We start from the raw sequence: 11,851 nt of genomic DNA, 5'->3' as shown, positions 1-11,851 counted from the left end.
CGATACGGCTGTCATCCGAGATAACTTTGAACAAGACTGTCGGATAAACTGACTACATAGTCTTTTTAAAATGAAGTATTGTAGATTTATTTTCATTGTTTTCTTTCTTAAATTTTCTTTATACGTTAGGCGACATTGTGTGAACACAAAATATGCTTGTAATATGCCGGAACAGGGTTTTGCTTGAATATATATGTTTAAAATTTCAATAAACGTCGTCAACAGCAGCCCGAATACGTCTACTGCACTTTAAAGGCGAAATATATTTGTGGTCAACGTAATACATCCGAATATTAAAAAAGGATTTGTTTAAAAGTGGTCTCATACGAATTTATTTAAGCAAAATAAACAAGGAAAACAACTTAGATGTGCCCAGTCAGCGCTCATCCTGCTAATTATTTAATGGGCGAACAAACTAGTTGTCGCAGTTGAAGATTGTACCGTTTAATTACAGAGCAGATGTTTTATTTTTGTGCGCATAGCAACTCACGTAGATGTGCTCTTTGTTTTGTAATGGTGCTCTGAGATGAAGACGCATTTATATCGGCATTTGTAACAAACACAGAGCCTCTTGCCTTGTCTTTCCTCGAACCAGAACTCTAGTCGGTTGTCGCAAACGCCGGAATAGGGGGCGCTGCTCTATTGGAGTGGACGACGGTGGCCACCGTCATTAAGACTTTCGACCTGAATGTATTTGGAGCGCTTCGCGTCTTCTGCCGCTTCTCAAGAGGACCAGAGGCCGAGTCGTCGCCGTGGCCAGCCTACTAGGTAAGATTGCAGTGAGGCTGTCACCTCGTAACTTTTGTCCAAAAGCGAACGCAAGAAATTGGCTGGTGCTCAGCTAAGGTTAAGCCTGGATATCTCGAAGCGAAAAGGTTCGGTGATGCTTATGGTGTAGCTTATGGTTATGCTTTATGATTTAGCCTATGGTTATGCTTACGGCCTTTTCATTCTTCCTTCGCAACTGCTCAGCAATTCCCGAACTTTCACCATATTGGCTACTCTCAGCTGGCATGGCCGAACGTCGCTGTTCAGCTTCCTTTTCACGCCGTTTAGCGAGACCTGCCTGTCGTACTTCTGGCGTTTCAGACTCGGCTTTGCTACGTCGTTTAGCGAGACGTTCTTCTCGTTGTTCGGGTGTCTCGGACGCTTGTTGAGCTTTCAGCCTTTCATTTCTTCGCTCTTTTTCAGCCAGCTCCCATGGTAGCACTTCTGTATCGGTAGTATCACTCTCTTCTTCTTCCATGTTGAATGCGCACGCCTATTCTCTGGCAAGCGGTTATATAGTCGGCCTGCGCGATAAACACGCACGTGCGGCCAACGTCAAATGATGACGCATAGCGCGCGGCAGTGGCCACCTGCGCCGCGCGTGACGTCACGCGCGGCGGCGGCGAAAGGTCAGGCGACGGAGTCGGCGGCGGCCACCTGCGCAGTGCGTGACGTCACTCATGCTCCGACATACGCCGGCTCGCGCGAAGCGCGGTGTTGATTATCGTGATGAAGCTTTTCGCTTCGAAAATCTTCAAAACCGATGCTCCGAGTTCGACACAGGTGAATCGAAGGGTTGACGCAAACCTTCTGAGTCTAATCATTACGGTGCGGGCAGTCACCTCGGGCAAATGAAAGGTTCGAAGCGATGCTTTGGTTGGTTTGGTTTTTTTTTTTTGGGAAAGGAAATGGCGCAGTATCTGTCTCATATATCGTTGGACACCTGAACCGCGCCGTAAGGGAAGGGATAAGAGAGGGAGTGAAAGAAGAAAGGAAGAATTAGGTGCCGTAGTGGAGGGCTCCGGAATAATTTCGACCACCTGGGGATCTTTAACGTGCACTGACATCGCACAGCACACGGGCGCCTTAGCGTTTTTCCTCCATAAAAACGCAGCCGCCGCGGTCGGGTTCGAACCCGGGAACTCCGGATCAGTAGTCGAGCGCCCTAACCACTGAGCCACCGCGGCGGGTTTGCCTTTGCCACATTACTTTTTTCGGTCCGGAAGGCGTGCCAGCATTTCTTTTGCTTCCTCTACAATTGGCGACACTGCTGCACGAGAGCCGAAATTTATGTTTGGCTAGTTGGTCCATGTAAAGCATCGCGAATGAAGGTGCCGAAGGCGAAACGAACATGAGACAGGAATGAGCTCTCATTTTTTTACCAATCCTTTCCTGAGGCAGACCGTGACGTGCCTGCCGTGGCAGGTTGACCAGGTGATGTTTTTGACGTGGACATCCAGCTGTGCCGTAGAAGAAACGCAGAACAAACGCCCACTGTAAAGAAAGGTAGTCAAGAACTTTTTAATGGGCTAGTTGTTTCCTTCTAACAGACGTAACGCAGCGCGAATTGAGGTGGCAACTTCGGGCGCCGAGCCATCAGGCAAGGCTGCGGTCTCTGCGCCCTGAGCGAACAGTCCAAGCTATGATGATGAGTATACCCACAGGTGTGAGGGATGAAGTAGCATACGGATAGGTGAAAAGGACGAAGAAGCATACAGTGGTCACAATATTATTTCTTTCATATCTAGACGTAAATATTTCATTGTCCTAATTAGTAACCCTCTATTACTTCGGTGTACAGTCAAATCAACCATGCTGATTTTGCTACTTCTTTCGCGTTGTCTCCAGGTCATTTCATCTTCCCCATGGTAACGCCATACAGCATGTCAAAACACGCCCTGGTGTCTATGATGAACGGACTCCGCGGAGAGTGACATGGCAGTGGTGTCGACTTCGTAACAGTGGAACCATCCGGTTACAGGCCAGTACTGCAGGCTCACGTACGAGGCATTGAGCACTGGTCTTGGATACTCCAGATAGTACTTTTGTGCCAGTGCATGAAATGGAAGCGATATTTCTCTCTCTCCACTTTGCCACCTGTCAACTGTGGCGGGTGGCAGCTGACAGGTGGAAATTTAATCCCCAGGCAGGATGGCATTTTCGCTAAAGGGGCATCTAGAGCTAGCGCACTAAAAATTGTAACCTATCTCGTTGTCGAGAGTAGCTTCAAGCTTGAAATCATTGCAAAAAAAAAAAAACGTCGCACAAATCAGTACGGTTCGCTCCCGAAGGCCTCGACGTATTTATTTATTTATTTATCTAATCAAATACTGACTGAGTGACTTACTGCGGCAGGGGTGTTGACCTCGGAGTCATGACGTAGCGTTCGTTCCAAGTTAAAAAAGACGAATCTACGGCACGGTCTGTTGAGCGGCGCCAAACACTCTTCGAAGAAGCGCTTTTTTCTCGTAAATAAATGGAGGTACAGTCTCGAGTAAAAAATATTAGCACTTGTGACGTACCACCGGCAACACTCGGCGCTGCGGTTACGAACAGGCCGATAACAAAAGTGCCAGGTGTGTTCGCAAAGCACGGCAGCACGGCAGACATGCGGCCTGATTCTCACCGCTGCGGTGACGTCATTGTGCTAAAGTTTTTTTTACTCGCGAATGAAAAGTTTGTTTTGTCCTTGTGTGATCATGACGTGCGTGTCATTTCCTTTCAATAGCACAACGTGCTATCATCCGTATCATTTTAACATGAAGCTCCTTTATGTTACCTACTACTTTCGCGACTAGCTTGATATTTATAGACAAGCGATCCCTTAGCCGCAGAAAACGGGGACGGCAAGCTACACGTCGCATTTTACTTTCCCAGCCACTGGGCATCACCTGAGTTTGAATTCGTTTTTTTCTTGTCTTATTCTTAACCCCCTTTCCTTTGTCAAAAAAATGAGGTCCACGTGGTTTTCCTCTGTGAAATGTGAGGCTTAGAAGATAGCAACCCTGGTCTCCGCCCCCCCCCCCCCCCCCCTGATAAATCCGCCCCTTTATGACTGACAGTCTCTTCGGAAGCATTCTTGTGAAGTCTTGTTTTCGGGGAAGCCATTACTAACAAATTAAGTGCTTGTTTGTTAGCATAAAGTGAAAAAAGACCCTGCACTACGAATGATAGCCGCTACAGCGCATTTCGACGCGCTCTTTCAAAACGTTCTGCGCGAAGCATTCATTCATGACGGACAGCTTACAGAAGCCATTGACCTAATAATACAGTCGCAGTCACAATAATCTAATCTTTGTCGTAACGTATTGAAATTTTTATTCTCATATGCACATTCTACTCTTGCATACTTTAATTGCTGTACAAAACCAAAATTTGAATGGATAAAAACATGCCACAGGTCAAGTTACGCCTTACCTTTGTCAGCCATCTCTGTACAAAAGTACGTTGTACAAAAATGAAGAACACATATCATTCTGAGGAGACTTCTTGTTGCTAAAAGGCACAGTATGTTACGACAACACCTATAAAGATGCCGAAAAGCTTCATGCCGGATTCCATAATCCTTCAGTTGACTTCAAATCAGACGAGTTCTTCGAAGTGGTATCCGCAGCTGCTGGCTACAAACGCAGAAGTGTGTAGCCAGCTGCACGAGTGTAAAGACCGAATAATAATACCAGCGCCAAATTCCGGATCAGTCATCTCAGCATAATGCTGGAAATTGCGTGTGAATAATCTTGTGAATTTTTTCATGAACACCCACAGTGGCTCCGGACACAAAATACTTTGTTTTATAATCCCACTATTATGTTCAAAGGCGCTCAGACCACGATTCAAGTTATGCCGTGTATTATTAGGAATGGCCGCCAGCTGGTATTAGGATTGGCGCCAGCATTTCTCGAGGATTGCCACCAAGACAGCATCTCTCGCCATGTGTCTGCGGTATGCATTTACCGCGCTAACCCGGTCGTTGCTGCGTGGGACAAGCGGGGAGCAGGGTTCTGCGAAAATCCCTTTAAGGAGTCGCTGCCACGGGCCGCGAAGTGGTTCCGGCTGTCTTCCAATTTTCCCCGACATCTCCACCGACCCGTCTACCCCTGGCCTCACGGGCACAGCGCCAACGTGGGAACTGATTGCCACCGTGGCTTGTCTGCGTGCTTCGCCGGCCATGCCTAATGGCAGAACCACTGGGGATTATCTCTTCACGGGGCTGCGCCTCAGTTTCTTCGAAGTTCACCGACCGGCGGAGAGCGGGGCCGACCACCTGACGTCGCCTGCCAGCCTGACGAGGTCCTGGCCGCACACCCCTCTCCCTCGGGCTCAACTTATGCCAGGGGCGTGTCCATGTGTGCGGAGGTGTCTGTTTGTGGGTGATAGCGCAAGTTTTGTCCACACCCACCACGGCGAGGGCGTCCCCTACCTGGAGAATCTAGGGAAGACGCAGTGTATAAAACTGAACTGCAGATGCAGTTGAGGAGCTCACTTCTGAACTCAAAAGCTTGTAAATATGTAAAATAAACCAAGTCTTCTTCCTCCACTAAAGAATCCTTCACTCAGCGGCACTTCTGTCCCGGACGGAGCGGGCGTCATCTTGACCGAGGTTGTGTCGAGAAACGACCCGGATCCCCACCTTCAAAAGTATAAAGCATTAGCGTCAGGTGTGGAGAAGTTAAGCAACGTGTCTTTGGTCATATCTTTTTCAACTTCACTTATGACCAAAAATTCATATATTTGAGAGTAACTCTCATTGTTGCAGCTATGGCCAAAAACGTTTATGTGGGGATGAACGACATATTCTATCGAGCAAGTGCACAGCAATTTACACTTAAGGCATTAAGAATGGCGCAGCACGAGCGGATGATATTGTAGCCTGGAAAGAACAGCCAGTTCACTTGCACAAGACACACCAGGTGCATATTGGGACGAAAGTGGCCTATTATGTTTGACAGAGAAGCTACTAACAAAAGGTAAACCCAACGGAGTGAATCAAGAAACGACCTCTAGTGGCGAGCTTCTAGACTGTGTGGAATAAGGTGACTGCTTTCAGTGCGGCAATTAGGCAGTCAGAAATCTCTTCGAAAACCGGTTTTCCTCTAACCATACTTACGCTGCTCAACAAGTAGGTGATATTGATGGTTGTGGTGGTGACGAAGCAATTAATTCTGACAGCATAGTACGACATTGTAAGCATGCAACAGCGACCGGTTGATTCGAAGCCAGTGTAGTGCAGGAGCGGTTCCAGAAGCAAATAACTTACTGAAGTGCAAAACTTTGCGTAACATTCCGAAGGCCAAAGTCTTGCTTGAAACTCATAGCAAAGGTGCAGAATCAAAAGTCCGAAACAAAACAAAATTCCAGCACACCCTCAAGAGTTTAAAATGAACCCACTGTATTCGTCAAGGCTTACTTAATTAGCACGACCTTTGCAGCTACTATCGCCACGTTATCCACAATATATCACACCGCCGCGAACACGCCGACGCTTACTTCTTCCACACCAGCATCTTTCTCAGCCAGAACAAAATAATGTCCGCGGCTTCTGCAGGCAGAGCCCTCAGGCCGCCAACCCAGACATAGTCAAACAGGCTCATCGTTCTATACCGACTCTTTGGATCTGTCTCCCTGACGGCGAGAACCATCTGGTCAACAATTTCTTGAATGTCGTCCTTAATCCTCCAGTTGTAGAGGGCGTTGACTGACTGTGCCCAGTCGCGAATCTCTTGCTGGCTGTAGTTCGCTGTCACTTCGCTGGGCTGGCTCTTGAGTTCTTTTTCAACGGCACTTACGCAGCCAACGGCCTCGGTAACTCTTGACCTGCAAGTTGTTAATTGAAATAGCTGAAGCAGATCTCATTTTAATGTGCACATTTCTTGGATTCCTTCGCTAGAAGTTTGGTGCATCAATAAAAACCAGGCATTTCGGATACCTCTTAGTAAATTTGCACTAATACACGTAAAGCAGAAATACGCAGATTGTCTTAAATTGTGGTTAATCTTTTAATTTGTTTGTTTCTTAACTAAGGTATTTTGTTGAAGCGTTTTGGTTCTAGGCCCACATAATACTAACGTATGTTGCTATTACAGAGTTTACCAAAAGTGCCGAGGTTATAGAGTCTTCTTCCGAGCGGTTTAGTCGCGCGCTTAAGGCCCCTCTGAACCTACCAAGGTTCTCAGCGGAGGGAATGAGCCTTCTTTTAACCAGTAGATATATTTTGGCGTTCGGGAATGTCGTAAACGTCACACTACACACCTCAAAAGTAGACTCTGCGGCCTGCGGACTTTTTTACCAGCACTCTACCTCTAGCAGGCAATTTTCCCATTAATCAAGACCCCATCAGCTGTAGAGCAAATGCTTACCTGTAGAGCAATGGCTCGACGGCCACGACGTCGACACTTTTCTCATAGCACTCACGTCTCAGACCATCCACCAGAGAAATGACTGCATGTTTCGTCATAGCGTACGGCGTTATGAAGGGAAGTGTAAAGTAAGCTGCGAAAAAAAGTAAAAAAAAAAATCCGCAGAAATGTTTAGATTTTCAAGAAGCAGCAAAATGTTCGAAAACCAAAAACACTTGCATACTCTAAGTAGTAACCCGGGTGTAGAAAGAACAAGCAAATTTGTGCTATGCCGCCATCCCAAGCCACTGGACCACCAGCTCAGTCCACATAAGGGAGAGCTATCTGCAACGCATGGCCATTCCCTCAGGGCACCTGCTTTTACATAGCTGCACACAAAATATTTTTAACAAGGTAACCACGTGGCTAGTTAGTGTACTTCAGACATATCTAGATCCGACGATGACCTTTTCAGTTCCTCGCGGAATACCTCGCCCTACTGCATGCGTTATCCGTAGACTACGTTTAAACGTGGCATTCACGCGCAAATACTTGCACTTAATAGGACAAGCGGACTCCCCAGAATGCACCACATGTGGCGTGCTAGAGACTATAGAACATATTTTAGTGGCGTGTCCAGCGTATGCACGTGAAAGACTCATACTCGCATCTGCTCTGAAGCCTATGGACACATCGCTCCTCTCTGGGGATTTGATCCTCGGCGCTTGGCCAGATAGTTTTAGAACTGTAAAGGCAACTCGAGCGCTCTCACGCTTTTTTAGCGACACGGACCTTGTCTCGCGTTTGGGATGTCAGAAAGTGTGCCTTGTTTTTTTTTAAGTAGTTTTTCACCTGCCTCCTCCCATCATCATCGTCCCCCGTCGTGACCTTCTTTTATCTCCTCTTCCCGTCCCCCAGTGCAGAGTAGCAGGCCAGATATTTATTTTTCAGGCCAACCTCTCTGCCTTTCTTATCAATAAACCCTCTCTCTCTCAGATATATCTTCACCAGCGAAAATACGACACACTAGGAAATAAGAACACAGGACAACGCTGGACTAACAACTGAAGTTTAGCCGAGAAACAGCCAACCTAGGTCACCACAACACGCATGCGTATGAGACACACTAAAAAAAAAAACATTAGTGACCATTCACCAAGTAGTGGATACACGCTCAATATCTGGCAAACAACAAAAGACACTTACTTTGCCTATCAAACTGCACTCGCACACTTCCGCTTAGGAAAATAAATTCCTTAATCCTGAAATGCAAAGACGGTGCACTGACGCATGTGTCACGGCCTTGCAACCTAATATGGTAGGTCTCCAGAATTTTTTTTTTTGCAATGAGTGAAATCTTCTTAAAAACCGGAACACAGCCGGAACAATTGCCTGAAAAATCTGTCTGACCAAAACAATCTCCCACGTCACTGCAGGAGTTGTGAAAACAAAAGTGAGGCGGGGGTACAACAGAGAACGAACACTCTCGGGACGCTGCCCGTAAACGCGGCGCTCGATAAGTCGACAATCTACGCGCCTACATATTTATCACAGCATACAGCACTCACTCGACTCATCCCAAAACGTAAACGGAGTATTTGTTTATGGTTTATGGGGGTTTAACGTCCCAAAAGGGCTGAGGCTATGAGGGACGCCGTAGTGGAGGGCTCCGGAAATTTCGACCACCTGGGGTTCCTTAACGTGCACTGACATCGCACAGTACACGGGCCTCTAGAATTTCGCCTCCATCGAAATTCTGCCGCCGCGGCCGGGATCGAACCCGCGTCTTTCGGGCCAGCAGTCGAGCGCCATAACCACTCAGCCACCGTGGCGGCTGCAGTATTTGTTTTGTCACGCGTACGCGACCGTCGCGTTAATCGAGACCTTTAGCAAAGCGCGTACCGACACCGCTACCGTATACCGTTTCCACGCACCGTCAGTGCGCACGCGTTGATTGGTACCGACGCTGCAGGTGTGCTCTCAGGTGGCGGGCACGTGGCGCCATCTGGTGTCCTCATGACAATCTGCGCATGCGCACTGGCGGCTCGCTGTAGCGGTGGCAAAACGATATGGCTGCGCGCTATGCTAAAAGACTTTAATCGATTTTCGACCACTGCGAGCGCTGCTCAGTCACAGTACTCTTCTGTTAAGCGGCTGTACCTTTCTACGAATACTTACAATGACCGCTAGTGACGATGACCACTCGCCCCCTGCTCTCCCTGAGCATATGAAGGAACCGCTTCACCACCCGTACCACTCCGAAGACGTTGACGTCAAAGATGCGCTTGATGCTGTCCATTGTCATCCATTCGATGAGTCCATTGTTCATCATGCCGGCGTTGCACACTACAGCCCATAGTTCTGCGAAAATGTATTTTAAATTGATGCTATTTATTTACTCCCTCGTTGATATAAAAAGGAGGTATTACAGTGAAGGAATCAAACTGTTGGTAGAACAGAGAAACAAACGGCAACAGAAGGCACGTTCATTCAGTGTAATGTCTAGAAAGGTTTGACTTCATACTTTCTCCATAACAGAAATGTTGTGATCAATTTTTACATGTGCTCTCGAACAGTTGCAACCGTTGTTGCAGCGATGTCTATCCGGTGTTGCCATCCCGGAGCAGAGCAGGAAGTTTCTCCTGTAGTGCTCCACCATCTCATTTTGTTAGATTCAACGGAAAGCAGCTATATAAGCGTGCCGCGTGACCGCTTCCTTCGTGTTATATTTGGTGTGCGGCGCTTCTGGAGATCCCCGTACATGATGCAAGGGTTCAGCGCTACGGCTATTATTATCGGCACGCGGTAAAATGATGCCTCAACAAGTTCTGAAAGGGAATATTATTCGCCTAGGTGGAAGTTGCAAGTAGGAATTGGACTTTTCGGCTCTTCATTTTTTAAGCAAGCCTGTGGGAAAAAAGTCAAGTGCTCTTTATGTTGGCTAATTTGTTACCAAGAATAGTTGATGTTCCAGTCATTAGTGCAAATTGGTCGTGTTTTAAACTACGGTTACAATGGGCAACGTTATCGCTACAAAAAGAAAATAACAGCACATACGTTCTGTGAGTAGGCCGAAAAACAAAGGCGTAAACAGACGCTCATTTTTAAATAATATGTCGCGAAAAAACCAAATAAACAAGAAAAAATTGAAAGCAACCGACGAATATCGCACGCATATATTTGCCTCGGTAAGACAAGTGGAAGCGGGCCTTGTTTTCTAGAGCCTAGTTCATGTCGGAATGGCCTTTTTGGTAGTGACAAATGCGAGTGTATTTCTTGCACACTCTTCACGCCTTTACTAACGGAACGTAATCTTAAAGCAACAAACACTTGACGAGAACAATGATTCGGATTAGAAAAAAAAAACACATAGTACCTGCAGCAAAATCTTGAAGAAGCCTCACTGACTTGGACCACGTAGTCGGCATATGATGACAGTAGCAATGGAAATGCCGCTGAACGGTCTCGGAAGTCAGAACATGACAGATTTTGGCTACGCTTTGAAAGTAACTTGATATAACTACAAACGTCAGTCTTACATGCCGCGGAAAACCTTCTTAAACATTTAACTGCTCAAATAAGGTGATGATATTCTGTAGCAGAAGGCACTGAAGTAATAAAAGTAGCTTGACGAGGTGATAGAGCCCTTCGGTCTGCACCCGGCGCGTATTTAAACTATCGGAGCCTCAACACATAAAACTACAATACTTAATCATGACCCCAGTTATTTTACTGCGCTCTTGCTTCTAAAACTTTGCTAATTTTGTGTTATAATCGACTCTAGCTCGTACTAAGCAGCTAGGAAGGTGTAACGTAAGTGTCAGTGATACTGACTCTTTAACGTTGAAACCGAATTCAAAAATAAATCGACGCACTGTTTTTCGGGTTCTTATTGTATGCAACCGTTAACTACAACCACTAGTCATAACGAAAGCAAAAATTCAGTGATTGCTTTACTGTGAGTTAAGGCCTGAATTATTAGCACCTGTCAAGATGGCAAACAAATTTCTCTATTAAGAGCCTTCGCTTTTCTGTTACTTGCAAAGAGGTTTGTATTATGCGTATGCGGAGTGGTCGCGATATTTGTAAAATACACATGCGTTGAAGCTCTGACAGCAAAGCAGCGAAGAAAGTCCTAATATCGTACATTTTGTCAAATCAGTTAGGCCGTGCCAATTATCGATTTCTTCGTCTAAGATGGTCGCTTACTTCATGAATCTAAGCCTGTAACTATACATGGCGTTTCACCTAAGACTTTACACAATTTTTAAGAGTAGGCTTTCTGAGTTAGAAGAGCGCTTCATTCGGCATACCAAATTCAGCGGCGTAGTACATCATAACACAGAAAAGACGTGCTAACAGCAGGTTGGTTAAATAATATTGAATAGTTAACTTTTTAATTATTACGATTAGGCACCTTAATTATTATGAGGCGTGTAGCGCACCGTAAGTAATATCCATGTCAGTTTTTAGAATTTCGAAAACGCGGTTACCCTCGGCGCTGTGTACCAACAAGTTATGGCTATATTGCGCCAAAATACATGCGCTTTCGAGAAGCTTGCAAGTAAAGCAACTTCTCCAGTGCTCGTAACTAGCACAATTAACCAAAATTTTTTGAGCCACAGCAACGAGGGCAACCGCGTTTACGAAATTCTAAAAACTGATATTGGTATGACTAACGGTGGGTTACACGCCTCTCAATAATTAAAGAGCCTAACAATTATAGTTAAAAGTTAACTATTCAACAT

The 11,851-nt window shown here is 46.2% G+C and overlaps 1 protein-coding gene across 2 annotated transcripts in view; it reads right to left on the bottom strand.

Annotated features, from left to right (window-relative positions):
- Positions 1-4,065: 4,065 nt before the first annotated feature.
- LOC144104290 (retinol dehydrogenase 7-like) overlaps positions 4,066-11,851 on the bottom strand; it is a 40,289-nt gene continuing 32,503 nt past the window's right edge. For both annotated transcript variants that reach the window (XM_077637190.1, XM_077637191.1), the window contains exons 4-6: positions 9,282-9,464; positions 7,125-7,257; positions 4,066-6,582 (exon numbers count right to left, since the gene is read on the bottom strand). In XM_077637190.1, the coding sequence (XP_077493316.1) occupies positions 6,252-6,582; positions 7,125-7,257; positions 9,282-9,464 (647 nt within the window). In that variant the 3' untranslated portion in view covers positions 4,066-6,251. The remainder of the gene's footprint in view (positions 6,583-7,124; positions 7,258-9,281; positions 9,465-11,851) is intronic.

Source organism: Amblyomma americanum, chromosome 9 (assembly GCF_052857255.1).
Source record: "Amblyomma americanum isolate KBUSLIRL-KWMA chromosome 9, ASM5285725v1, whole genome shotgun sequence".
In the NCBI taxonomy this organism is placed as follows: Eukaryota; Metazoa; Arthropoda; class Arachnida; order Ixodida; family Ixodidae; genus Amblyomma; species Amblyomma americanum.
This window is presented reverse-complemented; position numbering and strand designations above follow the sequence as displayed.